The 27279-nt window shown below is 51.9% G+C and overlaps 1 protein-coding gene across 6 annotated transcripts in view; it reads right to left on the bottom strand.

The window, feature by feature from the left end:
* Window positions 1-8787: 8787 nt before the first annotated feature.
* Window positions 8788-27279, bottom strand: part of SPOCD1 (SPOC domain containing 1) — a 28268-nt gene continuing 9776 nt past the window's right edge. For 4 of the 6 annotated variants that reach the window (XM_073903016.1, XM_025856820.1, XM_025856819.1 and 1 more), the window contains exons 3-16: window positions 19381-19422; window positions 18424-18600; window positions 17954-17995; window positions 17772-17832; window positions 17318-17408; window positions 16213-16372; window positions 15979-16095; window positions 14347-14472; window positions 12336-12468; window positions 11960-12110; window positions 11514-11649; window positions 10857-10946; window positions 10382-10568; window positions 8788-9622 (exon numbers count right to left, since the gene is read on the bottom strand). In XM_073903016.1, coding sequence (XP_073759117.1) covers window positions 8958-9622; window positions 10382-10568; window positions 10857-10946; window positions 11514-11649; window positions 11960-12110; window positions 12336-12468; window positions 14347-14472; window positions 15979-16095; window positions 16213-16372; window positions 17318-17408; window positions 17772-17832; window positions 17954-17995; window positions 18424-18600; window positions 19381-19422 — 2178 coding nt within the window. In that variant the 3' untranslated portion in view covers window positions 8788-8957. Of the gene's footprint in view, window positions 9623-10381; window positions 10569-10856; window positions 10947-11513; window positions 11650-11959; window positions 12111-12335; window positions 12469-14346; window positions 14473-15978; window positions 16096-16212; window positions 16373-17317; window positions 17409-17771; window positions 17833-17953; window positions 17996-18423; window positions 18601-19380; window positions 19423-24189; window positions 24260-27279 lie in introns of those variants that run through there. The other 2 variants (XM_073903017.1, XM_073903018.1) reach the window with 2 other exon arrangements.

Genomic DNA, 27279 nt, shown 5'->3' with positions numbered 1-27279 from the left:
ACATGCACACCCTCAGAAATTTAGATCACACAGTTTCAGGAGTGACTTTTCCCCCCAAAGCCCCCAAAGGGGCGGATTGGGGCCTTATTTGATCTTTAGCTGCTGACCCTGGAAGAGGCTGACCTTGGTCGGGCCACCACACCTGACCCCTGGCTCACCTGCGCGCCCCTGTGCTCCTGTACTCCCAGCCTGCACCCCTAGAGAGTGGGGGTGGGCAGGGTTAAGGGAAAGCCCACGGGGAGTCCGGGGGGGGGGTGCGATGGGCAGGAGCAGACATAAAAGGCCACCGCTAGAATTTCCCTCAGGATCTAATCCATGCTGTCACACACATGGACCTGGATACACAGAGAGCACAGTCACCCCCGGGGACTCGGAGAGTCAAGTCACAGGCGGAGATGTACACAGAGACCGCCTGTCGCAGGCTGCTCTACACAGGCCTGTCACACACACAGTCACACGCCCACCATCAGACAGCCTCCGACACAGCCCCAGACAGGTCTCACCCTCAGGCCACTGGCGCCCCCAGGTCCTCCGGCTGCTCCTGCCCCCGCAGGAGGGTGGACAGAGGGCTGGCGGAGGGGCCAGCGGAGGGGACTGGCACAGGGACCAGCAGCCAAACGGGGCAGCCAGGAGGGAGGCCTCTGAGAAGGGGTTGCCAAGGCAACAGGCTCCTGCAGAACCAACCAGGAGCTTAGATTCTTGACTCTTATTTTTAGAAGTTGGGCCTGGGCTGGTTGGGCCAGCCAGCCAGCGGGCCCGGCTCCCTTGGGCGGTGCCTGAAGACATAGACACCAGCCTCAGCCCCGCTGGGGGTTCCAGTGGGCACTACCCACACCAGGTTTCTCCCACACGCCCCCAGCCTCCTTCCATAGGTCATGCATGCCCTGAGTAGGATCTTCTACTCCCTTCTGTCTTCACAGAGACCTGGGGTCCTACCGGCAGTACCCTCTAACTTCCAGGCCCCAGGAATGGGGGACACAGCCTACCCTCCCACTGCAGGCTGTTGATGTCTGTGGTTTAATTTACAGTGTGTTGGGGGAAAAGGGGGAGGGTCGACCTTGGCCAGATTTGTGCGGTGATATGTGTGAGGCTTGTGCCTGAATGAGGCATCTTAGGGGTGACTCTCACATCAACTCTCCGTGCATGGTGTGCGCGTGTGTGTGCGTGTGTGAGAATTCTCCCTTCCACAGGGGGAAGACAGAGTTCTCCCTCTCCCCCAGCCCCACTCACCACCCTTACCCCTATCCTCCACCCCTGCCTGGATCTCTTAAAAATGGAGGGAGGGCAGAGATCTCAAGCTGGAAGGTTGGGAGAGAGCCTGGGCCTTGCTGTCCGCCCTTGCCCAGACCCTCCCTGTGTCGGAGCAGACAGCTCCTGAGTGGGGCTGAAGAGTGGTGGCAAGGACAGGGAGGCCCAGACAGACCCGGGTGGACGAGACTGGAAAAGGAGGGGGCTGGGGAAGCGTGCTCCAGTGAGCTGACTTTATGGTGACTCCTCCAGCTGCTGGGGATTTCTCTGTTAATCTGGGACTGCTCTGTTTGCATCTCATTTGCCTATATTTGCATAACAAGGGTCTGGCTGGCACCAGAGATCGAAACTCCTAGCCTGAGTAATTGTGTGAAAAAGCCTCAGGAGATGGAGCGGTAATTTGGGGGCCAGGGAAACAGAGGCAGGGAGCTGGATGCACTGATATTGCTGGTCCCCATTCAATCCCAGGAGCCTCCATTTCTTCCCTAATGCCACTGCAGGAGGGGTGGGGATGTCAGTGGGAATGAGGATGGAGGGGCAATAAGACTGAGAGCCCTGGGCTCCCACATGGAGCCGGGCACAGAGCACTCCCCTTGGTGGAAATGGCCTGAATTTGGTAAGAGCGGGAGCGGGGAAGTAAAACTCGGCTAGTTCTGTGCCGCGCACCACCCCGCCCTCAGCCCCCTGGCATCCTCAGCCCCCACCATCTAGTTAAGAGCTGATCTATCCAGAGCTCCTGGGATGGTCTCCTGGATCTGCCACTTACCACCCCCAATACTCCCAGACCTGGGCAACGGACACCCCCTGCCCTGGGCCCTCTACTTCAGGCGGCCCTCTTCTGCATGGAATAACGAATTTCAAGGTCTGCAGGCCCACAGGTCTGCATAAGAAGCCCCTCACACTGCTGCCTGGAGGCCCCCGGATGAAGAGGAGAGGGATGGGTGGAGGTCTAAGGGTCTCCTGTTGAATTCTTGCCCTAGGCTTTTTAAACATTTGGGTGGCTCTGATAAGCTGTTTGATCTTGGGCGAGTTACTTAACCTCCCTGTGCCCCCAAGTGGGGTTAATAATAGTACCTGCCTCATGCAGTTGTTAGGAGGAAGAACTGACTTAATTCTCGTAAAGCACTTAGTGCGGCGCCCGGCACAGAGTAAGTAAGGGCTTGTAAGCATTCGCTATTATTGTCTATATTATCCTGGGATTTGGCTTTTTCCCCTCCACCTGCAGAAGCACCTTTTCTTTCACTTTGAGAGATGAGGAAGAAGTAGGGAATGGGACATCCCTTCCACTCCTCCCCATCATCCCTCCGAGCCCAGCCTCCCCCCTAATTTCGCTCCCCAGCTCCACCCCCCCAGGCCAGGCTGCCAGAGGCCGGGACAGCCAGGTCACTGGACCGGATAGAATGGTTTGTTTAATGTCCTTACTGGTTGAATGAATGAGTGAACAAATGAATGAATGAAAAACAAAAATTGAATGACTAAAAGTCAAACAGAAGGCCTGATGCACTGACAGAAGGACAGGCCTACAGTGGATGTTTTGGCTTTGGGGGCCCACAGATCTGTTTCCTGTTCGCTTTCATTAGATGGGAAGAGGCAGAGGGGGGTTAGGGGCCAGGCCAGGCTTTCTGCAAAGTCAGCGCTGGCTTTGGTGAATGGCTCATGCCTCGGGAGGGGGGTGGCTGTACCCCCGCAGGGACTAGAGGGGGAGGGGGTGTCTGCCTGCCTCTGGGTCCTCTCGTGTCCTGTGGAAGCCCGAGTGTGTGGGGGTGGCTCTGTATGGATCCATGCATCTCTGTGTCTGTGTGTCCCCGCTCAATAGCTCCTCCCTGCTCAACAGTGAAAGGCCCTGGGGCAGGCCTCGTCCGGGTGTGGGGTGTGGGGTGTGGGGTGTCGAGGGTGTTGATGAGCTTCACTACCTCCTTATTTCCACCACTGCCCCCCTCTGGCAGAGCCAGGCCTCAGTGTGCCCGCCTGTCAGCTAGTGGGTTAGCGGTGACAGAGAGCTCTCCTGGGGCCTGGCAGCCTCCACCATCTGGCCAGGCTGGTGTTGGGGGGATCTGTCGCAGGACACCCCTCTGGGCCCTCAGGCTTGGAGCTGGGCTCATCTCAGAGAGTAACGGGTGTAGGGGCACATGGGAGTGCAGGTGTGTGTAAGCATCACCGCAACTGTGCCCATGGGTGTGTGATTTCGTGTGTGGCAAGACTGCGCGTGGGCTGCTGGGTCTGGGTGTGACCGTGAGTAGAATTTTATGTTTGTATTTGTGACTCTCTGTGTTTGCGCGTCCTCATGGCCGGATCCTTGTGGTCTGGGGTTTCAGTGTGTGACGACCTATGTCATAGACTGTGGGCGAGGTGCTTGGGTCTTGGCTCTGCAGGTTTTCCACGAGAAGCTCCCAGGCACAGGTGGGAGAAGGAAAGGAGCCCATTCTCAGCTTTCAGTCAGGAGAGATTAACCTCCAGGCCCATTTCTTTAGAGACAGTCTCATTTCTCTTCCTCTGCCTGGGTGAGGCCCAGGGGTGCCTCGTCCCCCTAGAGGGGCTGGAAGTCCCTGTGAAGGAAACCACATCGCCCCAGGAGCCCTAGAGCCCTGTTCTCTAGAGCCGGGCCCTGGTACCCCCAGGCTCCTGGGGAGCTCCTACGGGGACTCCCCTCACCTGCCACAACACAGACAGGACACAGGCAAAGCCACTCTGAGCATGAGCACTGGCAGAGGATCACACGTGAACCAGAAACCCACATAGTTGTCACAGCTCCGCTGAACACGAGCACGTGGACACACACCCGTGCATACATCTTGCCCTACCGACATTCATGTGGGCACACAGATGGAAGGCGCGTGCCTATTTCCACACAAGCACATGCCCATGAGTTGTGAGGACACACATGCTTCGAGTTACATGCGTGCAGACATGCTTGCATGTGTGTGTTCTCACACATTCTGTCCCTTCCCACCCTGGTTCCAGTTCTCAGTCTGATGCCCTACTGCAGCTCTTTAGGGGTGACCCTTTGCACGGCGGGCATCAAAGGATGGCAAGTGCCACGTGCATATGGGCCCCCCTGAGGAGACAGCTGTGTCTGTCCATGTCCAAATTTGTACACGTGCCATTGTATGTCTCGTGGGTCTGTGTGGTTCTAGCTCTGTGTTAAACAAGGAAGCATCTCTATGTGACACTGGATATTTTTCTGGATCTATGTGTATTTCTGGTAGGACTTATGTGTGTCTCTATGTACACATTTTTGTGAGTGTGGATGACAGTGGAGGATTTGTATATTGTGTGGCTGGATCTTGTGGACTGTCTGTCCACAAATGTATGTCTGTATATGTTGTGTGTTTGCACATATGTGTATTTCTTGTGTGTATATGGCTCTGGGGTCTGGAGTCCTCAGGCTGGCTGGGCTGGCTCCCCTCCCTGCAGAAGCTGTGGCCTGGGGTGGGGCTGGGCGGGACTGGACTGAATCCCTCAGCCACTGACAGTCATATTTACAGAGCTCCGAGTAGGACGTAATTGCTTCTATTAATCTTTCTCTGGTTGTTAATTGCTCACTTATCGGGTTGTGTATTATGCCGACTGTTGCTCTTAATTCGCCTCCGTAGCTGCAGGTGTTTGCTGCCTTATTAACTGTTAATCGGCACGGCTAGGGATGGAGACTTAATTGGCCCCCAGAGTGGGACACAAGCGGGCCAGCCGGGCACTGCCAGGCTCTCAGCCTGTCCCTTGGAACCCTTACCTGTGGAGCACAGGTGGCTACAAGGGAAGGAGTTGGCCCACTGCCATCCGCAGGCGGGCAACAGTTTTGCATCCAGCGGTCAGAGTGACAACTGTAGGGTATAGGCCCCATGAGCTCCTTCCTCCTCCAGGAAGCCAACCAACCAATCAGAATCCAGCTCCTACCCTCCCTCTCCATCACCAACAAACTTCATCTACCCAGGAGAGGAGCCAACCTCATTTATCTTAATTATCTGAACCTAATTGAGAACGAAGGGACCAACATAGAGTGGAACTGATTCTCCTCCTTTAACACCTCCTCTGCTTCTCCCCTGACCCTAGCAGTCAAGGCTAAGGTTAACGGAGACTCTGCGAAAAAGGAAGGCAAGAGCAGGAAGGGCTGAAGTCAGACCCAAGAAGGACTTTCCAGCTTTTGAAGAGGCTATACAGAACAACTGGAGTCCAAACAAAAGCGAGAAATTCCAAGAGGAGATCTGTTGCTCCCTCCCAGCCGTGCTCCAGTCCTGCTCAGCCTCTGCTTCCATAGCCCCAACAACAGGGAACTCACTACCTCCGTAGCACTCAGTGCAGCACTCCTGCAGCAGTGACACAGTTCTTCACCCTGAGCTGACCTCTGCTTTTTTTTTTTTTGCCCCATGTCTCAGCAGAGGAGCCCCAGTTGTCCACAGTGGGGAGACTGAAGCCCAGAAAGGGTAAGGGAGTGGCCCTAGGGTCCCCCCCCCACCCCCGTCCTCTCTGGTAAAGGCTCAGATGTTTGGTTCTCTGAGCAAAGTTTCTGCCCTCAGCCTCTGGCCAGACCCTGCTCCATCCCAGACACCTCAGTCCTGGGGGGACTTTCTTGGTCGCCACCTCCCTAGCTCTGGTTTTTAAGCCTTTTAAGCTCAGCTGCCACTGCTGCAGAGGTCTTGGCTCCGGAGCCTTTGAGACAGAAATGCAAGGTTTCTGAAAACTGTCGGTCCCTTAGAGGGAAAGGTGTAAGGACGTGCATGAGTGTGTGGTGGTGTGATGGATGGGGGATGGGGGTCCATGCTTCACCAACCTGGCCTCCAGCCTCCAAGGACAAACAGGCAAACCAATAGTCCTCATCCTGTGCCTTGAATCCCGACATCTGGAAGTCCTTCCTGGTGTTTAGTTGTCAAGTCTTGAGCTGCAAAGGAAGTTAATTTGCTTTGGTTGGGTCCTGAGAGGAGCTGGATTCTAAGAAGGGAGGGTAGAAGCCATTACTAAGGGCCTGCTATGTGCCAGAAGCAGCATAAGTGTATGTAAAAGTGACATCTCATCGAATCCTCACATCATCTGATGAATTAGGGATTAGTATCCCTATTTACAAAGAAGGAAACTGAGCCATAGAGAGGGGAACTAAACTTGCCGAAGGCCACCCAGACAAGAAACGGCAGAATTGGGATTCCAACCAGGCCTGGCATTGTGTGGGGCTGCTGGTCAAGGTCTTCGGTCAAGAGTACTTGGACGGATTCATGCTAATGGTTCAATAAGGCGACCGGGGGCCAGAATGGTAGGTCGCTATTACAGTTCACCCACCCACCCCAATTCTGGGAACATTAACAAGCAAAACGCTCACGCATGCGCGGCCCACGTGCCCCTCAGACGGGATGAGAGAGAAGCAAAGGGAACCGTCCAGGGAGAGTTGCCCAAACAAGTTCCGGCCCCGCCTCTATGTTAATGACATGCAGATATATGCAAATTTCAGCACGCTACTGCTCAAACCTTCGGGAGAAATGGGATGACACAGGAGCGGTTGCTATGGAAACCCAAATGCGACCCCCCCCTCCCCCTCTACCGCTCCAGCAAGCGCAGAGACACGTGCACAAAGACCCAGGGTTCCTCGCTCCAGAGCCCAGAGGATCAGAGTCTCGGAGGGTGTGAACCGGAAGGGCCCTCGGAAACTGCGTCCAGCCCGGGGGAAGCTGAGGCCCGGGGAAAGCCGCGGGAGAGCAGCTTCGTGGGGCGCCTTCCACTGAAGCCGAGGGGAGCTAGGTGGCCTCTCCGGTCCCTGGGGACTCCTACTCAGGCCTAGCAACGTGAGCCCCGCCCAGCGTTGCTTAGCAACGTCCCTAGAGCCCAGCAACCGCCGGTCACGCCCCCTAGTAACAGCTCGCCTAATCCTTGCTCCTGGCCTCCTCTGCCGCAAGAAAGGCGAGGAGACAGGCTTGTGGACTAGGGCCAAAACGTGGGTGGAGGTTGTATTGATCAGCCCCCAGCCTCAAAACACGCTGCAGGATTTCGCAGTCCACCTCTAGCCGTCTTTGCGGGGCGAGGTGCTAGAAGGTCGAGTCATCACCCCCATTTGCAAGGTCGGGGGGTGAACTGAACTCCGAAAGGAAGTCCCGGCCGAGAGTACAGAGCTTGTTCTTCCCCGAGTGCCCTGAGAAGGCAGCAAACGCTCTCCTGTCTCCCTAGGAGGAAGCCCAGGCCTGGCGAGAAGGGGTGCGCAGCCGTCTTCCCCTTGACCTGCCCCAACAGCATTAGGAAAATGACCCAAGTTGCCGACTCAGATCAAGCGGCAGGTTGCATAGTAATTTGCGTCATTTACATACAGCACCGAGGCTGGGGCGCTCACCAGCCGGTCGGAGTCGGTCAAGTTACCGAAGGAGCCCCGCCTCCGCCCCTGCTTCACTCGTCCAGTCCCCTCAGTCCCTTCGCCGTGTCCCACTTCTGCCCCCGCACCACACCCCCGGCCCCGCTTCCGGTCCCTCCGGCTACAATTCCGTACCTCTCCCCGCCCCCCGCTCGTCCTCCGGTCGGCTAGCCCCGACCTCCATCCCTAGGCCGAGAGCCCCCTCTGCTGTCGGCCGCGGGTAGGGCAGCAGCAGAGCTCATGGGGCGGAGAAGAGGGGCTCCCCTAAACAACCAAGGCCCTATCCTTCCCAGTACAGCACTGTCCAGAGCGAGGCTAGTGCATGGGTAGACTTCCAGAAGGATGGACGGGGTGCCCCCCTTTAGGACCGGGGAAGGGGGTGAGGAGGAGGGAGGGGTCCCGCCAGAAGTTCTTTCCTCTAAGCCAGGCCCTGCCTCTTCCCACTGGGTTAGGCAGCCAGGGGGCAGCTAGTTTCCAGGTGGGTCCCCGGACTAAGTTCTCCCAAGGTCCATCCCACACTGAAATATTTTACAATTGTAGATGCTGTTAGGAGCTCACTCCTGGCCCCAGGCAAAGCAGCACCATCCAGCCCTAACACCAGCTTCCAACCCTACCCTGAATGCCCACTCCCTCCCAGGCCAAGACCCTTGGCTTTCTCCTGTACCAGTCTCGGGGAGCTCACAAGAGGCGCAGAGAAGAGTCATCCTATACGGCTCTCCCAACTTACTCAACAGAGACCCACACACAGACATGCAATCAGACATCCATACATACAGATGCACACAGACACAGGGAATATGGTGGTACCCAACTAGCCAGATGAAAAAAAATCTTGGTAGCTGAAAAAATTCTTTTTGGTAACTGAAAAATTTAAAAACCACTGCAACTTGCTCTCCTCTTTCTCCCTAACAATCTCTAGATGTCTGTGCCCCTGCCAAAGCCTCATTTCTGTCCCCCCCAACCTAGTTCTGCCCTCTCTACCATCGCTTCTTCCTCCTAGTTCCGAATACTTGCAGAATGCCTCCAGAACCCACCATGGCAACAGCCGTGCCCTGGGGCGCAGTGATGGTTCAGGAGCTCAAGAAGCAACTGGCAAGGCTGCCCCCTCCATCCCCAGCACTTCAGCTCTGCCACATCTGTGCATAGAAACACACACCTACCCTGACCCACACCTGGCCCGCCCCAGCGTCTCTCCTGATCAGCCAGCAGATGCAATCTCACCTTTGCCAAACTCTTTATTGAACCAAAAATCAACACCAAGCAGACTGCAGAACAAGAATCTCAAAACAGCTGGCCCTCCCCTCTTCCTCTGCCCCTCCCTCTGGAACAGCTCAGGATTCCGTCCCGGGGACGGAATCAATGTCTCTCTTCTGGTGGGTAATGAGAGTCAGGTCTCTCCGGGGAAGGTACACTCAGAGCCAGCTCCATCTGTAGGACCCAAAGAGTCAGAAGCCTGGCCAGGGGGCTCTGGAGCTATAGGGGGCTGGCAAAGTAGGCCAAGAATTCCAGGGGCCGCAGGGGGTGCGGCAGGGGTTGGGGGGAAGAGCCCCTGGCCTGGGGATCTCAATGAGGCTTGGAGCTGGTGGCTCATGGACACCAGAGATTCCAGATGCTGGAGCAGGGCCTGGTGGGGACAGGAGGCCCTGTGGAGGTGCTGGCCGGGGCCAGATGATGCTGCTGAATAGGGTTGCCAGGACTGGCATTGGCGTGGTTTGGGGGGCCGCTGCCCTCGCCCAGGACTCTGCCAGGTCTCTGGCTCTCCCCACAGTCTCCCCCTGCCTCTGCGGGGCCTCTGCCAAGCACAGATTCCCCTTGGAGCCAAGCTGCTATCGCCCTGGCTCGGCTGCAGAGCGCCCCTTGGGGGAGGGGAGCCCTTTGGGGCCACGCTGGGACTCCTGTCCTCTGGCTGATAGCATCTTCTCTCTACTTTTCTGTTGAAGGAGACCATCTTTCGAACCTTCCCCCACAAAGGGCCGGACTCCGCTGTGTCTGGAAGCCCTGCCTTGGGGAGCAGCACGGCTAGGACCAGGCTTGAGTGGGCGGCTTCCAGGCCTGGGGAAAGAGGAAGTGGAGAGACCAAAGGCCGGGTAGGAGAGAACACACTGTCCCTAGAAGCTGCATTGTGGCTGCAGCAGGTCTATCGAGGCCCCAGGGAGAGCTCTCCAGCAGTGAGAGGGGGGGCCCACGAGATGCTGGGAACAGTAAGGAGGAGGGTGAGCCTGTCTCGGGCACGGGATCGGACTCACCTGACAGAGGGTAGAGCAATGGATGGTCTGACCTCAAGACTGTATGGATTCAGAGTCTACCACATTGTCCCCAGGACAGGCAGCCCAGAAAGGCCAAGTGCTCTACTTGGAAATGGGCACAGTCCACCCCTTTACCCCCCCCACTCCCACCCCAGGTGCTTTGCTGGAGCCACGCCCTGTGCACCAAGGCCAGCCTCGGCCTAGGACCGCTGTGGTGAAACATCCTCCTTCCTGTCGCTTGTTCGTGGGTCCTGCCTCTGTCCCGCTGTGTCTGCCTCCAGTGTGGCCGCCCCCTGAGTCTGCAGCCGTGCCGCCCAGCTGTGAGGCCTGGCCCGGCTCCTGACTGGCCGTGTGACTCCGGACAAGCCACCTGCTTTCCCCCTACCTCAGTTTCCTCATCTGGGAGAAACCGACAGCAGCATTCTAATGGGGTTATTCTGAGGACTCGAATTAATAGAAGTGAAGCTTTTGGAACACGGCCCAGCACCCAGTGAGCAATATAGAGCTACTCCTGTCAGCCCACATGCCCGCTCCGGCTGGCCCGGCCCGGCATTGGGGCACTCACCAGGGCCTCCCAGAGGGCGCAGTCTGGGGGGCAGGGGCTGGAAGGCCGGCAGGGGCAGCAGGACCACGCCCACGTGCTCCACGGCTGCCAGGCCATGGCGCTGCTTGTTGTTGAGATAGGAGTAGAGCAGCCGGCAGTTCTGGGTGTCCCGAGCCCCGTGTGGGCACAGTCTGGCCACGCAGATGTCCTGCAGTTGTAGGAAGGAGGGTGGCTTTTGGAGCAGCCATCCTTTCCTCCTGCGAACACCCCTGCCCTCATCTAAACCTCTGATGACCCTGTGAGGATGTGTGGCCTCACTTTCCAGAGGAGGAAAGAGAGGGCCTTGCCCAGGGTCACACAGTATCTACGGTTACAGTGGGAACTAGACCCAGACACCCTAAACCAGGCCTCTGCTCCAGAGGTGGAGAGGCGGGGGCACAGGGCTGGGGGGGTCCCCAGCTAGGAGGAGAGGGGGTGCCCAAGGATGGCAGTTTACCTTGGCCTCGGCCGGGCAGATGCTGGCCAAAAGTTCCCAGACAGTATTGGAGGGGATGCAGCCTGCTGAACGGATCACCTCAGGCAGGGTCTGGGGGCAGGCAGGATGCCCAGTCAGCTCCCTAGCTTCCCACCCACTTAGGGCACACTCAACACTGGCCGCCTCGAAGCCACAGCCTTTGGCGACGAGGATGGACGGGCGGTATACCAGAACCCCGGGAAGGTCAGTGGCTGCCCAGGAAGCCCTGACTGCCCCTGGAGGCCTACAGCCTATCTGGGCGAGTCTCCTGCAGCTCCTCAGAAGCCCCTTCCTCGTTCCTTGAACTTTCCACCCCCATCCCAGAGTTCAGCTGATCATTCAATCACTCGACAATCCCTCCTAACACCCTCCCCTGGACCAGGGAGGCACCACACTGCTCTCCTGGGGCCCTCTTGCATTATGCCTTGGGTCACAGGCAGTCCCTGACCCCTGTGCATCTCCGCAGGAGTGGGGCTGCTGACTCATTTGCCCCATGCCCAGCGCAGGGCCAGGCACAGAGAGGGTACCAGTGCCTTGTTTCAGAATGAGGGAGTAAAAGAATGAATGAATGAAAGCCGCGTGAGCAGCTGACCAGCCAGCATGTGAGGGACACAACCCTGGCGAGCAGGGCTGGAGTACCATGAGGAGCCGACAACTGTTTCCAGACACCAGCTGGGCCTTGGCCCTGAACCGCTTGATGGAGAACATGTCCAGAGCTCCCTCCCAGGGTGGCTGGCTGGGCAGGGCCTTTGTGGGCCCAGCATGCATCTGGAGCCTAGAAAGAGGGACAGAGAGACGGGGCCAGACAGAGCAGGTTATCAGGACATCCCTCAGCATCTCCCTACTTTTCAGAGAAAGTCCTGTGTTCCCAGTGTGGGTGCTGGAACACTAGTCTGAGCATGGCCTTGTGAGGCGGGGAACCAGCAGGCAGCGATGACTGGTTCCATTGCACAGATGAGGAAACTGAGACCCACAAAAGAGGCAGGATTTGCCCAAGGCCACAAAGAAAGAAGAGCCCATACTGCATCTGCTGCCCCCCCCAGGTGGCTGCCCCCACCGACCCTCTCCCAGCCCCAGCCCCACACCTGTCCTGGAGCTGTGTGGGACACTTCTCCCTAGTTTGGGGCATCTCTGGAGAGGACGCGAGGGTTGGGCTTGGGGCTCTCTGAAAGACACTGTTCCCTATCCTCCCAGTAGCTTTGAAGGAGCCTGGCAGCTCACCCGAGGGCTTCCAATCTACAAAGAACAGAAGCAGAGACTGGTGGACAGGCAGCTACATGAAGCCAGCCTAGGGCTTTAGAAGCCAGGCTTTAAACGAGGTTCTTTTCGAGGTGACCTGGGACACAGGTATGCCCACCCTGCCACCTTCTCCCCAGGCCATGAATCCCTGTTGCTGCTGAGCCCCCTGCTCAGCCCCAGCCTGCCCACCACCCCTGCACCCAGCCTGTGTCTCCCCCCAACCCGTGCAGATGCGGCAGCTGGGGTCCAGGAAGTGGTGCTCGTGCTGACCCGTGGTGGCCTCGTTCTGCTCCGGGGTGGCCTTCAATGTGGCAGGCAGGGCCAGTGGGCTGCAGTCTATGGACACCATGGGTCCCTAGGAAGCACAGGAGAGAGCAGTGGGCTGGTAAGGTGCTAGGGAAGTCAGCAGCTCTCCATCACTAGGGAGCCTCAGGGATATTTTTTCCAAATAATACATTCTTTTACTATAGAGCTACCGTGAACATGTCAGAGAAAATTTGGAAAATACAGAAAACGTGAAAATTACCAAAAAATCACCCCTTGTCCCAGCACTCAGAGACACTTGTTGGCACCCTGGGTATCCTTGTAGCCGTTTTCCCACACACAGGGTGTGGCGGTCCTTTGACTAAAATAGCTGGGATAAAATAGTCCACCTGTATTCTCATTGCATAACTTTTATCACTGTATTTTTCCTGGGCGGAGGGAGGGGGGGGGGGCCGTCGTGTATGCATCACCTCCACTGCTGGATGGTGGGGGTCGTTCCCAGATTTTCACCATCACAAACAGTACTGAGGACATCCTTATGCAGAGAGTATTTTCCTAAACTTTCAACTCTGTCCCTAGGACAAGTTCTCAGAAGCAGATGACAGAATCAGGGAGAGTGAGCATTTTTAAGCCTTGATGTTCACTGCCAAATCAGCTTTTCCCCTCACAATAGAAACAGCTTTAACCACAAAACAAACATGGCTTTAGGAAGATTTTTTTTAAAAGATTCGGAAACTCGACTCTGGCCTCATAAACCGCCTGCAGAGTAGCACGAAGGCACACGCTTCAAATCACAGCTCCCCCAGGACCAACTAAGTGACCTTGGGCAAAGGGCTTCTGGTTCCTCATGCAGGACACTGGCATCACCTCCCTCGTAGGTCACTGTGAGATCTGAATGAGGCACTGTTTGTCAAAGGGGCGCACAGCAGGTGCTCGATAAGGAGTAAAGATGTTGTCATGTGTTATCCCCCCTCCGCTACTCTGCCACTTCCCCCCTCCCCAGCCCCAGTGAGGACTTCTTTTTGGTCTTCTAGTTCCTCCCTCCACACTTATGTGCAGTTTATTCAGGGAATACAGATTGGTTTCGGCTGGGGACTCCCTTCCATACAGGCAGCGGTTCTGGTGCCTGGCCTGGACCCCGGCTTGGAGCGGGGCGGGGAGGGAGCAGGGATTTTGGTCTGTCATGTTCACTGTCATTTACAGAGCACACATGGCTCAAGGGGTCCATCTGTGCTGTCCATCCCCGACACAGAGCTGATTAGAGGCGGGTGAGCTTCTGACCCACAGAACACCCAAGCCAAGCCAGAACAGCCTCCCGGGAACGACTGAAATAAGCCAAGGGGGAGTTCAGATTGTCGGCGGGAGGCTGAGCCGATGATGAGTTCATTGGTTTGAGGGCTGCGGAGCCGCCATGGCAGGACATGTGCAAGACGGAGGGGCGACAGGGAGGAAGGGGCAGGATGGACGTGAGGACAGAGCAGATCTCCGGCGATGAGAGGGGAGTGCAGCAATGCCCTGGGCTCCGGGTGGTTCTGTGCCCCCAGCACCCCTAAGTCCCACCACCAGAGAGAGTAGGTCTCTGTTCCTCACATCCCAAAACCGTCGCTGATTCAGTGTGGCCCTCCTGCTTCCCAGCCAGAGATCTGGCGGGAATGTCTGGAGCTGGGGAAAACTGCAGTGATAAGACTTATTCCCACTCTTGTGGGGTGCCATGGCGTTAGGCCCGAAGGAGGGGACCAGCACCAAGAAGGTGAGGACAGGCCAGTCCCAGGGGTTCAAGTCCTGCCCCATGTTCACCTGGACCCCTGTGGCAATGACCATCCCCTTGTGCACAGTGAAGACCTTGGCACTCACAGCAATCCGGTGACTTGCTCAAGGCCACCCAGCTGCTGAGGTGAGGAGTGGGACCCTGGGCACAAGGCTTCCCCTCCCCCCACCCCCGGCATCGTCAGGTCAGGCTGCCTCTTACCACCATATCCTCCAAGGTCAGCGTCTGGTCCACGTCCCTCAGGATCTCGACCTCACCCTTGTGGGTCAGTTTGAAGGCTGGGAGGCTGCACGGCTCCTTCTGTTGCTGCTCAATGATCTCCAGGCCCTGGAGGGGCCAAGCAGCCCAAACTCAGCCAGGTCAGGGGCTCCCAGGCCACCACGAGCCCAAGCACTCCCTCTCTTCCCCGGAGGCCCCTCTCCCGCGGTACCCCCTGTGCCAACCCCCCCCCCTCCCTTCACACTTCGGTTTCCACGTTCCTGCACCTAACACGCCCTCCCCCCTCAGCTCTACTGCTCCATAGTCCACTCATTCGCCCTCCAAACTCAAGCCCTGCCTCCTCCAGCAAGCCCTCCTGAACTTCATCTTCTCCCACAAGTCAGTTCTGCCTCTGCCCGTATGCCAGCCCATTCTGGGAAGAATACAGTGTAGCCGAAAGAGTGTGCAGGCTCGGGAGCATCACCTGGGTCATGACTAGAGACCCCCAAGGTAGTGTGGCCTTAGACAAACACTTCACCGCTCTGAGCCTCGGTGTATTTGTTTTCTAGGAATCAAATTAAGGGCATTAAATTAAACATCAAATGTAGAATGCTTGCCTGGAGCCTGGCTCACAGTAAATGCTACCTGTCATTCTTATTGTTGATCAACGTCATCCTATCTGAAACGTTTCCTGGGAGCCTGGAGGAGGTCCCATCCTCCCTGGAGGGCTGGCCTCATGGGTGTGGGCTCCTGTGGTTATACCCCGCATGGCCCTTCACAGGACCCCATGCTTCATGCTGTCGCCATCTTGAAATTCTTAAGAGTTGTTGAGCAAAAGGCCACACATTTTTGTCTGGCACCGCCCCCCACAAGTTATATAACTGGTCCTGCTCCTGGTGCCTCACAGGTACCTGGACAGCAGCTCAGCCTACAGTGGACAGAGTCACCCAGTGGATTCTAGGTCAGTCTAATCAGCCCGGTGTCTTCCAGAACAGGGGCCGCAGAACCCCACCCTGTCCCACCGGCCTACTCCGAGATCAGCCCCCTCTCCTTCAGGGGCCACCAGCAAGCACTCCCCCAAGCCCGCTCAGTGCCCACACCTTCCCTGTCCCTGAGCCGTCCCCAGGAAGGCAGAGACCCATGGACACAGGGTGTATGGGGACGTGACTGTGAAGCATGAGGGCTGTGGGGTCCCTCCCCCAGTCTGGGGCACCAGGAAGACTTTTCTGGGCCTTCTGAGACTGACATGGGAAGAGGGGCCCCCCAGGGTGGATGACATCACTGGTGGATGACAATCCTGGACTCCAGACCCTAGACCATCACACCCAGTACCCCAGCCCCCGCCCGCAGCCTAGCTCCACAGAAAAGCAAGTGGAAGGTGATACTTCTCGAGGGTCACCTCTCTACCAGGTTCTCCATCCCCAGTCCCTTTCATTTTTGCCTCTTTTCCATTTTTTTGTGGAGAGAGTCTCTCTCTCTCCCTGTCTTCCTGCTCTTTCTTTCCATTTCCTCCTTTCTCTGTCTTGTGCTCCCCGAATTTCACTGTCCCCCGCCTCACTCTGCCCTGTCCCTCCTTCTGCACACCCGGGCCCTCCCCTCCCCCATCACCCACCCTGACTTGACCCAACAGCTCACCCTTTTTCCCTCCTGGTCCCGCCAGCGGGCCAGCTCTTGGGGCGCCAGCTGGGTGGAGCTCATCCGCACCAGGTCGTGGGGGGTGACATCTCCCCGAACCACTTTGAGAAACAGGTCCTGCAGGGGCAGGCATGGGGGCTGCACCACACTGCTCCAGAAGCCCCCAAGCCAACATCCTGCCAGGGCTCCAAGCCTCCAAGGGAGGGTCTGGCCTAGCCCCCAAGCCCCGCTCACCGGATTCCGGGGGTCGCGCAGGTTGAACAGCAGGCTGCGGTACTTGGTCTTGTAGCGACAGCTGGTGGCTTGCGTCAGGTCGAAGAGGGCTATCTCAATACCAACAGCAATGCCCTCCACCGCCTCCTCACTCAGCACCAGATTTGGGAGCTCCTGGAGGCTGCGGGGCAACAGTGGAGTCACAGGTCTGAGCCCGCAAGGTGACCTAGGCACCGGCTGGACAGGCAAAGTACGGGGAAGAGTCTGGAGCAACTGCGCTTCTATTCTGGGCATCTTCCTATGTATACATATTCATTCTCTCTCTTTTGTTAAGATTTTATTTATTTATTTGACAGAGAGAGAATGAGAGAGAGAGAGCACGAGAGGGAAGAGGGTCAGAGGGAGAAGCAGACTCCCCGCCGAGCAGGGAGCCCGATGCGGGACTCGATCCCAGGACTCCAGGATCACGACCCGAGCCGAAGGCAGTCGCTTAACCAACTGAGCCCAACTCTGTGAGGAAGCAGTATTCTCATTCTCCATTGTGGATAGGGTGAGCGAGGCTCAGAGAACATAAGGGGCTTGCCCAAGGCCGCACGATGGGTGGCAAAGCAAGATCTGACTGCTCAGCCCATGCTTTGTCCTTGGCCAGTGGAACTGGGATGGAGGAAGCCTGGGGGGGAAGGGGAAGGCATCAGGCAGGCAGGGGACAGAGCCCTGGCCCTGAATGTAACACGGACTCTGCCACCGGCCTGCTGTGTGGCCTTTGCCAAGTCCTACCCTCTCTGGGCCTTGGTCTCACCATTGTAAACGAGAGCTCCGGGCTCAGAGCTCTCAGATGCTCCCAGGAGAGTCTCACTGTGTCTGAAAGCATCTGCTGTGGGTGACGACCACGAGCACATGAGCAGCAGCAGTGGCTTAATGGGAGGGCATGACCTTGAAGCCAGGGAGACTCAGGTTCAAATGTCAGCTCTCCACCAGCTCACTGTGCAGGCAGATGACCTCACAGCTACAAAATGGGGTTAGTCATACATGCAGAAGCCCTGAGGACATGGCAGCATGGGCCTGGGAGGTGAGGACAGCTCTCGGGATGTCACAGATGTCAGAGAAGTGGGAAGCGAGGACTTACCGACTCCACAGCACCTCCTGCATGGCATGGACCACCGTACCCCGTACCCCAATATCCAGGGATAGCTTTTCCTGGTGGGGCTGAAGCTGAGCTGTAGGGAGAGGGAGAGAGAGAGAGAGAGAGAGAGAGAGAGAGAGAGAGAGAGAGAGAGTCACAAACTCCCATGGGATGCCGAGGAGCAAGGGGTGAGAGAGACTCAGTGCTGATGGATTTAGGCAGGCAAGGGGTGGGTCCAACCTCAGGGACTGGAGATGTCTAGGATCCAATCCCAGGTAGCCAGCAGCCCCCTCCCTCTGGGGAAGGACTGAGGCCAGTAGGAGGAGGGGGATCAGAGGTGAGAGAGGAGACTCCTAGCAGGGACTGGGGCCAGAAGCTGGGCATGAGGCCCTGCTAGTCCCCAGCAGCCCCTGGAAGACAAGCAGCTACTGAGGGGGCACCCTCCCTGGCCCCTCACCCGAGTCTTCTCCCCCGTCTTGTTCACCAGCCTCCTCCTCTTCAGCCTCCCCTGGGCCGCACTGCAGGGAAAGGGAGAGGAGATGAGGCCATGACTCTGGGAGCAGACTCCCGGCCCCAGGGGGCACTGGTCCCCCTGTCAGCTCCCCATGCTCCAGCGGGCAGGGGGGAGGAGGCACTCACCCCGGGACACTCAGCACAGGCCTCACGAAGAGGAGCCCCCTCCTGCAAGACAAAGAGGACATGGAGAGGGTGGGCTTCGCTGAGGGGAAAGGAATGACTCCTCGGAAGGCAGAAGAAGTCAGAGGCCACCAGGGGCCCATGCTGTCCCTCCTGAGGACCTTAGGACGGCAGGACATGCTGGTCAGCCAGGAACAAAGGTCAGCGACTGCTCCCTCTCCAAATGCACCAGAGGCTCAGCCCCTCCCTTGCTCCGGTCGAGCTCCTGAATTCAGGAGTGCTGGCACAAAGAGCATACAGACCCCGCGAGGCGGACAAGTGGGGGACTAACCCCATCTCTGGCTATTACGTTCGGTGTGACCATGAGCAAGGCCCAGCTGTGTGGTGGCGGTGACAGCTCTGGGAGGCAGGTGTGAAAGCGTCTCTCTGCAGGGATGATGTCACACTGTCCATGTAAAGAACCTGTTCAGTACCTGGCACCCGGTGGGGCCCTGGGCCCTGGGCCTTTCCTTCCTTCTGGGCCTCTGGACAGGCGATGCTAAGCTGACCTCCATCATGTCCTCCAGAACCTCTAGCTTTGGAGGCTGCCGCTCCCCTGCCTGGCCATGGCGGATGGCCCCCAGGAGGTGGAGCACTGCCCCGGAACCAAGCTGCAGGGGAAGAAAAGCGCTTCAGAACCGAGCGGCCAAGGCCCTTCGGAGCAGCTCTCAGTTCATCTGTATTCGTTCAATGTCTCTCCCCCCCACTGCGCTGTAAGCAACACGCGGACAGAGAGCGTGGATGCCTCGGTCCCTCTCTACTTCCAATGCCTAGAACAGGCCTGACGCAAAGTAGCATTGCAAGACATGTTTGCGGACTGCAAGGCCTCTGTGCCAGGAGAGGAACCGGTCTTCATTCTCATCCTCTCACCTCCAGGCTTTTATAAGCATTTCAAGGTGCAGAGTGGTTTCTGGTTTTTTTCTGAGCTATAGAATCTATCCTGCTGCCCTTTCTCCTCTGGCTGCGGGAAGCTCAGCATTAGCTCGGAGTCCGACAGTTGTACCTTTCCAGGACTGGCAGAGGGTGAGAGCTTGTCACGCCAAGATTTCCCCTTCTCTTCCCCCTTTCCTCTTCCTTTAGGCTTTTATCCCATTTGAAGTATGTTTTTATTCTTTGAGTTTATTGCAAACCACGGGGAACTACTGTGAAAGTAGATGGGTCTGAAATCTAATTTTTGAATGAATTCTCATGAATGGTCAGGCTCCAAAGTTTGGGGAAAACTGGAAGCCTGAGGTTCAGCATCACAGGGGGTGGGGGAGTACTACTGTGCTCTGGAGGAGAGCAGGCCAGGGGGCGGCCGGGATCGCCTCTCCTATGGAGGCCCCCCCCCCAATCCCGCCAGACCTGAGGAGAGGGAGGAAGAAGAGCAGTAAGAAAAAGCAAAAACCTACGTAACACACGTGCTTCACCCCATGGGGCATTTCCACTTCTTCCTTGGGGAGAAAGGATGCGGAGGTTAGGATCCAGAGGACCAGTGACCCCACTGGAGGGAGTTCACAAGAAGACACACAAAGGTGAATGATGTTCAGTGTTCACAGGACTGGCGGAAAAAACCCACAAAAAATAAATGTGTACCCTCCAATGACCATCAAAGGGGGAATGGTTAATAAACCATCACATATCATACTGTGGATTCTAACTGGCCACTAAACAGAGTGAGTCATAATAAAAACTATCATTCATCCGAGGCTTACAAAGTAGCTGCCCCTGAAGGAAACACATCACGTATGATCTTATTATGGTCTCAGATCAACACCATGAGGTATGGGCTATTTCTACGCCCATTTTACAGATGAGGAAAACTGAGGGTCAGAGAGGATCTGAAAAGTCCCACAGCTAATAAGCAGCAGAGCTAGGACTAGAGCCTACTTCTACCTGACTCAAGCCCAGGCGCCGAACCGCGGGCTATGTGGGCAACACTGACAGATGTGGAAAATTCACGGAAAGATGTCAGGGTGTATTATTTGGAGGAAAAAAAAAATAGGTTACAGAGCAGTATCTGTTGCATAAGCCCATTTATGTAAATATATATTTATAGACACATAATGAAGGTTATCTCTGGGGAATGAAATTCCAGAGGGACTTTCAGTTTCTGCTTGTAGACACTTGGGTATTTATGTTAGTCAAAATGAGCATGTATTTCTTTTATAATCAGAAACATATTTTTTAAATTAAAAAACAAGTTTAGAACAATGTGTGTAGTGTGCTACCATTTGCGCTAAAAGAGAAAGAATTTTTAAATTTGTATTCGCTAGAATCTGCATAAAATATCTCTGGAAGTATCCATAAACCTAAAAACAGAGGCTGCCAGGAGGAAAGGGAGCTGGAAAGGAGGCTTTTCACTTTTTTTTAAACCATGGGGATGAATCAGCCTTTCAAAAAAGTAAATTGAGGAAAAGACGGCGGAGGGGGGGAAAACAGGATGACTGGAAAGTAAAGCAGGAAAGATATTAAGAATAGCCCTCTGTGGCTTAAAACTTTCTGACTGGCCCCTGTCTCGGGATCTGTCCATCAGCGTTATGAGGCTCCAAGACAACAGGCAGACAAATCTGACCAGCAAAGACTTTATTTATTTATTTATCTTTAAAGATTGTATTTATTTATTCGACAGAGAGAGAGACAGAGAGAACGAGCAGGGGGAGCAGCAGAGGGAGAGGGAGAAGCAGGCTCTCTGCTGACCAGGGAGCCCAACGTGGGGCCTGAGCCCAAGACAGATGCTCAACCACTAAGCCATACAGGTGCCCCCAGCAAAGTCTTTACATGCTGTATTTATCAGACTAGAATACAAAATATGTGTACTATGTTTAACAAAACAAAAGAAGGAGTCGAACACATGAGTGCAGGGCAAAACAATATTAAACAATAACCGAGCAGATTTGGTTGGAAACCAAACACAACTTCTGGAAATAAAAATATGATAATCATGAAAATGTAAGACTCCATGTCTAGGTTACTGGTAGCCAATTAGACACAGCGGAATAAGTTGGAGAACTAGAAGACACTTTAAATGATCCAGAGTATTCACAACACAGAGGCTGTGAAACAGTGAACAAGACAAAAGGACAGAGTAAAAAGGACTAACTGATTAATCTGACCGAAGTTCCAGAGGAGAGAGGAGAGCCAGACAGAGGCAGTGTTTGAAGATATATGGCTAAGACTTTTCCTGAATTGATAAAAGACAACAATTTACAGATTCGAAAAGCTCAGTGAATCTCAAACAGGATAAGTAAAAGTAAATCCACACCTTGGCACAACGTAGTGAAATTGCCCAACACCAGTGAGGAGGAGATCCTAAGAGCATAAAGAGAAAAAAGAACAGCTAACACTTTAATAGCACTGAAGATGTGCCACCACTCCTGTGAATGTTTTCCATTAGCTCATTTAATCCTCACCAAAACCCTATAGGCTAGGTGCTGCTACTATTATTGTCCCCATTTTACAGAAGAGGAAACTGAGGCACACAGGTTAATCAGCTTGTCCAGTGTCTCACAGCTACCAGACCAAAGAGCTGAGATTTAAATCCAGGCAGTCTGATTCTAGAGGCCACACCTTTAACCATAGGCATAAATGCTTCTCTCCAAGACATTTTTAGCTACAAAGGAATGGCAATTAGACTAACAGCTAACTTCTCAATAGTCACAATGGAAGGCGAAACAGAGTAGAATAATATTTTCCATGTGCTTAAAGCAAATAACTATCAACTGGGGACCCATACAAAATATTTTTTGAGAATGAGGATCCAACAAAGGTATCCTAGAGAAAACCAAGAGAATTATTGTTATCCTTGATAATTTTCTTTTTCTCAAGAAGCAAAATGGTTTTTTTTTTTTTAATTTATTTATTTGAGTGAGAGAGAGCACGGAGGTGGGGAGGGGCGGAGGGGGAGGGACAAGCAGACTCCCCGCTGAGCAGGGAGCCTGACCCGGGGCTCCATCCAGGCGGCCCTGGGATCATGACCTGAGCCAAAGGCAGACACTTAACTGACTGGGCCACCCAGGCGCCCCACAAGAAACAAAATGTTAAAGGATGAACTTGAGGCAGAAGAAAGGAAATAATACCCGAGAGAAAAGCTGAGATGCAAGGAGGAATTTTGAGCAAAGAAAATAACAAATATGTTGTTAAATCTAAACGAACATTGATCATATGAAACTGTAACAGTGTGTAACTGGGGGATTAAAAAATAAGATAGGACCAATTTACTGGATAATAGCACATATATTGGGAAGGTGATTTAAAGCAATTAAATGTAATTAACTGCATTTAATTAAAGCATTCCAGGATCCTTATATCATTTCAGAGGCAAATAACAGTAGTAACTACCTTTAAACTTTGACAAGTTAGGTATTCATTTTAAAATTTCCAAAATTGGGACCCCTGAGTGGCTCAGTTGGTTAGGCGGCTGCCTTTGGCTCAGGTCATGATCCCAGAGTCCTGGGATAGAGCCCTGCATCGGGCTCCTTGCTCAGCGGGGAGCCTGCTTCTCCCTCTGCCTCCGTCTGCTGCCCCCCCCCCCGCTTGTGCTCTCTCTCCCTCTCTCTCTCTGACAAATAAATAAAATCTTTAAAAAAATAAAATAAAATTTCCAAAATCACCACCAAAAGAACATAAACAGGGCATAGAAAATTCCAAACTACTAGAGGGGCAAAAAGGAATAAGAAAAAAAAATAAATCTAAAGGGAGGCAATAAATGGGGGAAAGTATAGAAAAGGCAGGATATATACGCAAAGCACAAAATAAGACACTAGGAATAGACTCAAATAAATTAGTAGATACAACAAATGAAAATGGACTAATCCTTGAGATAAATACAAAAAAATCAGACCTTTAAAAAAAGAAAACCTAATTAAAGGATATTTATAAGACCCACCTCTAAAATACCAAAATGCAAAAAAGAGTATGAGAAAAAAATACAATAATATGTGAACAGGCAAATACCAAGTGAAATAAAGCTTTGTAGCTATATTAATATCTGACAAGACAGACTTCAAGGTAAAAAGCTAGGAGCAAAGACCTCACTACATAAAGACAAGCAGTTTCACCAGGAACCTATCACAACTCTAAATGTATAAGCATCTAATAACATAATCTCAAGAAATATAAAGCAAAAAGTGACAAAACTGCAAGAAAAAAAAAAACAAATCCACCATTATAGCAAGAAATGTTCATGTATCTCCCTAACTGTTGATCAATGTGGCTGACAAAACAGTAAAGATTAAAAAAAGATTTGATAAAAACTATTTATTTTTTAAAATTTTTTTTAAAGATTTTATTTATTTGGGGCACCTGGGTGGCTCAGTCAGTTAAGTGTCTGCCTTCAGCTCAGGTCATGATCCCAGGGTCCTGGGATCAAGCCCCGCATCGGGCTCCCTGCTCAGCGGAGAGCCTGCTTCTCCCTCTCCCTCTACCTGCTGCTCCCCCTGTTTGTGCTCTCTCTCTCCCTCTTTCTCTCAAATAAATAAAATCTTTTTATTATTTATGTGCAAGAGAGCACAAGCAGGGGGAGCGGCACAGTGAGAGGGAGAAACAAACTCCCTGCTGAGCAGGGAGCCCGATGCGGGGCTTGATCCCAGGACCCTGGGATCATGACCTGAGCCGAAGGCAGACACTTAACTGACTGAGCCACCCAGGTGCCCCTGATGAAAACAATTTAAAAAACTTCATCTGTGTACATATATAGAACACTTTTCCTAACAAATAGAAAATACATATTCTTTTCAAGGATATATGTGACAGATAAAATTAAGCCTGGACCATAAAGCAGATCTCAACAAATTTCAAAAGATTAGTACTTTTTACACCAACACTGCCCAACAGAAGTATAAACATGAGCCATGTGTGTACTTCCAAGTTTTCTGGTAGCCACATGAAAAAAAAAAAGTAAAAAGAAACAAGTTAAATTAATTTTAAGGATACCTGGGTAGCTCAGTCAGTTGAGAGTCCAACTCTTGATTTCAGCTCAGGTCATGATCTCAGGGTCAAGAGATCAAGCCCTTTGTCGGACTCCACCCTGGGTGTGAAGCCTGCTTAAGATTCTCTCTCTCTCTCTTCCTCTGCCCCTCCCCCTCAAAAAATTAATTTTATATTGTATTTAACTCAACATATGCAAAATATTACAACTTCAATATGTAATCAGAAATTTATTAGATTTTTACATTTTTTTGGTACTAAGTTTTTGAATTCAACATGTACTTTACACTTACTCAGTTTTGACCAGCCAAATTTCAAATGCTCAACAGATACAAGGGGCTGGTGGCCGCCATATCAGACAACTCAGATAAAAACTGCATTCTCACACCACACTCTGATTAAGCTAGAAAGCAATAACAAAGAGAATCAGAGAAAGAAAAAAAGAAGCCCAGAAGAATGGGAATTAAGAAAAAACACTTCTGAATAACACATAAGTCAAAGACAAATTGTAATAAATATTATGAAATATTAGTAATTGAATAATGAGAAGAAAGACTATGTATTAAAGTCTCTGCATGCAGCTAAGGTGATAATTACAGGTTCCTTTGTAGCTTCAAATGACTTTATTAGAAAGGAAAAAAAAGACAGAAAATTAATAAATTCAACATAACTCTTAAGATTTTTTTAAAATAAGAAAATAAATTGAAAGAAAGATAACACTGAAAACAAACACACAATGGAAAGGATCAACAAAACCAAAAATCAGTTCTTTGAACAGACTCAAAACACAGACAATTCTCTGGCAAGATTAAGGAAAAGAAGGATGATACAACTAGACCGTATCTGGAATGAGTAATCATGAATGCACCGATATTAGAAAGATAAGATGCTCTCATGAAATACGTTATGCCAATTTGCCAGTAAATTTGAAAACTCAGATTAAATGGATACATTTCTAGAAAAATACAACTCGCCAAAATTGACCCAAAGAAAAAACTGAATAAACCTATAACCATAGAATGAATTGAATTAGCAGGGAAGGAGACATCTTCCCTAAAGAAAACACCAGTCCAACCTCTTCGTCACCAGTGAGTCTATCAAAATGTTCAAAGAATAATTCCAATCTTATACAAATTCTTACAGCGAGCAGAAAAGGAGAAAACACTCTGCAAAAAATGCAGAAATCCTATTTGGTCAAACGTACTGTCCATTCAGAATAATGCACAAACCAGCAATAGAAGGGAACTTACTTAACTTGATAAAGGGCATGTATATAAAAATAGAGCAAACAGGGGCGCCTAGGTGGCTCAGTTGGTTAAGTGTCTAACTTCGGCTCAGGTCATGATCTCAGGGTCCGGGGATCGAGCCCCACTTTCAGTGGGGAGTCTGCTTCTCCCTCTTCCTCTGCCCCTCCCCCCACTTGTGCACAGGCTCTCTCTCTCTGTCAGATAAATAAAAATCTTAAAACAAAACAAAACATAGCAAACATACTCTGGTGAAATGATGACCATGTTCCCTGTAAAGTCCAGAATAACACAAGGGTCTCCGTTATCATCACTTCTGTTTGACATTATACTAAAGGTCTTAACTAGCACAGTAAGGGAAGAGGGCAGAGAATATGCAAAAAATGGAAAGGAAAGAAGAAAACTGTCATTATTTGCAGATGACATGATTGTCTACATAGAAAACAAAATTTTAATAGGTAAATTATATGAATAATTAAAAGAATCCAGCAAGATTTCTGCAAAATCATTTGCATTTTTATACACCGACAACAGTTAGAAACTGCAATTTTTATTTTTTATTTTTTAAGATTTTATTTATTTATTTGACAGAGACAGAGACAGTGAGAGAAGGAACACAAGCAGGGGGAGTGGGAGAGGGAGAAGCAGGCTTCCCACTGAGCAGGGAGCCCGATGTGGGACTCAATCCCAGGACTCTGGGATCATGACCTGAGCTGAAGGCAGCCGCTAACGACTGAGCCACCCAGGCGCCCCTAGAAACTGCAATTTTTAAAAGTTACCATTTTATGATAGCATCAAAACATATAAAGTAGTACAATCAGACATGATGTGATTTTGGATCGAAAGACCACACTACCACCTATAAAACAGTCAGGCCAAAAACTGAATCCAAACCTAATCAAAGTTCCAGATTCAACCACCAGTTCACAGGAAATACAGAAGACAGAGAAACAAGTGTCACTAAATGATGGGGATGCAGTAAGCTACAGGACAAACAATCTAGTTTCTTCAAAAATAGATTGCAGGAGGGGTGCCTGGGTGGCTCAGTCAGTTAAGCATCTGCCTTTGGCTCAGGTCATGATCCCAGGTCCTAGGATGGAGCCCCAGTCAGGCTTCCTGCTCAGCAGGGAGTCTGCTTCTCCCTCTCCCTCGCTGCCCTCCCTCCCCCCATTCATGCTCTCTCTCTAATAAATAAATAAAATCTTTTTTAAAAATAGGTTACAGGAAAAACAAGATATGGAGAGAGAGCCTAAAGGCTAGAAGAAACGTAAAGGCATATCAACCAATTGCAATGTATGCATTTTATTTAGGTCTTGACTCTAAAAGACAAAGTATAAAAATAATCATCCTTATGAGACTATTGGAAATTTGGATACTGAGTGAATATTAGGTGATATTATTGGAACTACTGTCAACTTTCAGACAAAATAACAGATGGTTGGTAGAGTTGGGTGATGAGTACAAAAAATTTCACGCTAGGGGTCAGCAATTTTCTTCTCTAAAGAACCAGAGAGAAAATATTTTAGGGTTGCTGGTTATATGGTCTCTATTGCAACCCCTCAACTCTGCCTTTGGGGCATGAAATTAGCCATAGATAATATGTAAACAAATGGTTGTGCCTGTGTTCCAGTTTATTTACAACACCAGGTGAGGTGGCCAACCCCTTCTTACAATTCAGTCTATTTTTACAATTATTTGAAGTTTTCCATAAGAAGTTGTAGACAAATAGAGTATTTAGGAATAAATCTGAAGAAGATACGCAAGATATTTTATGGAGAAAATACAAAACTTTATCAAAAGACAATAAAGATGATCAAAATAGATGGAGGAATATACCATGTTCATGGATTGAACATATTATACAATACTTCACATCTTTACAATATTGTAAAGATGTTGTAAAGATGTTAGTGCTCCTCAAAATGATTTATAGATTCAATATCTTTCCAGTCAAAATTCCAACAGGTTTGTGTGTGTGTGGAAATTGACAAGGTGATTGTAATATTTATATGAAAGAGCAAAGGGATGTAAGAGTAAAGATCCTCCTGAAAACAACAAAGATGGGAGACTTGTCTTGCCAGATATCAAGAGTTATTAACAACAAGCTACTATAAGTAATATTCTATAATATTAGCAAAG

This window comes from Callorhinus ursinus, unplaced genomic scaffold (assembly GCF_003265705.2).
Source record: "Callorhinus ursinus isolate GAN/ISIS: 27379988/994484 unplaced genomic scaffold, GSC_fseal_2.0 scaffold18, whole genome shotgun sequence".
Lineage (NCBI taxonomy): Eukaryota > Metazoa > Chordata > Mammalia > Carnivora > Otariidae > Callorhinus > Callorhinus ursinus.
This window is presented reverse-complemented; position numbering and strand designations above follow the sequence as displayed.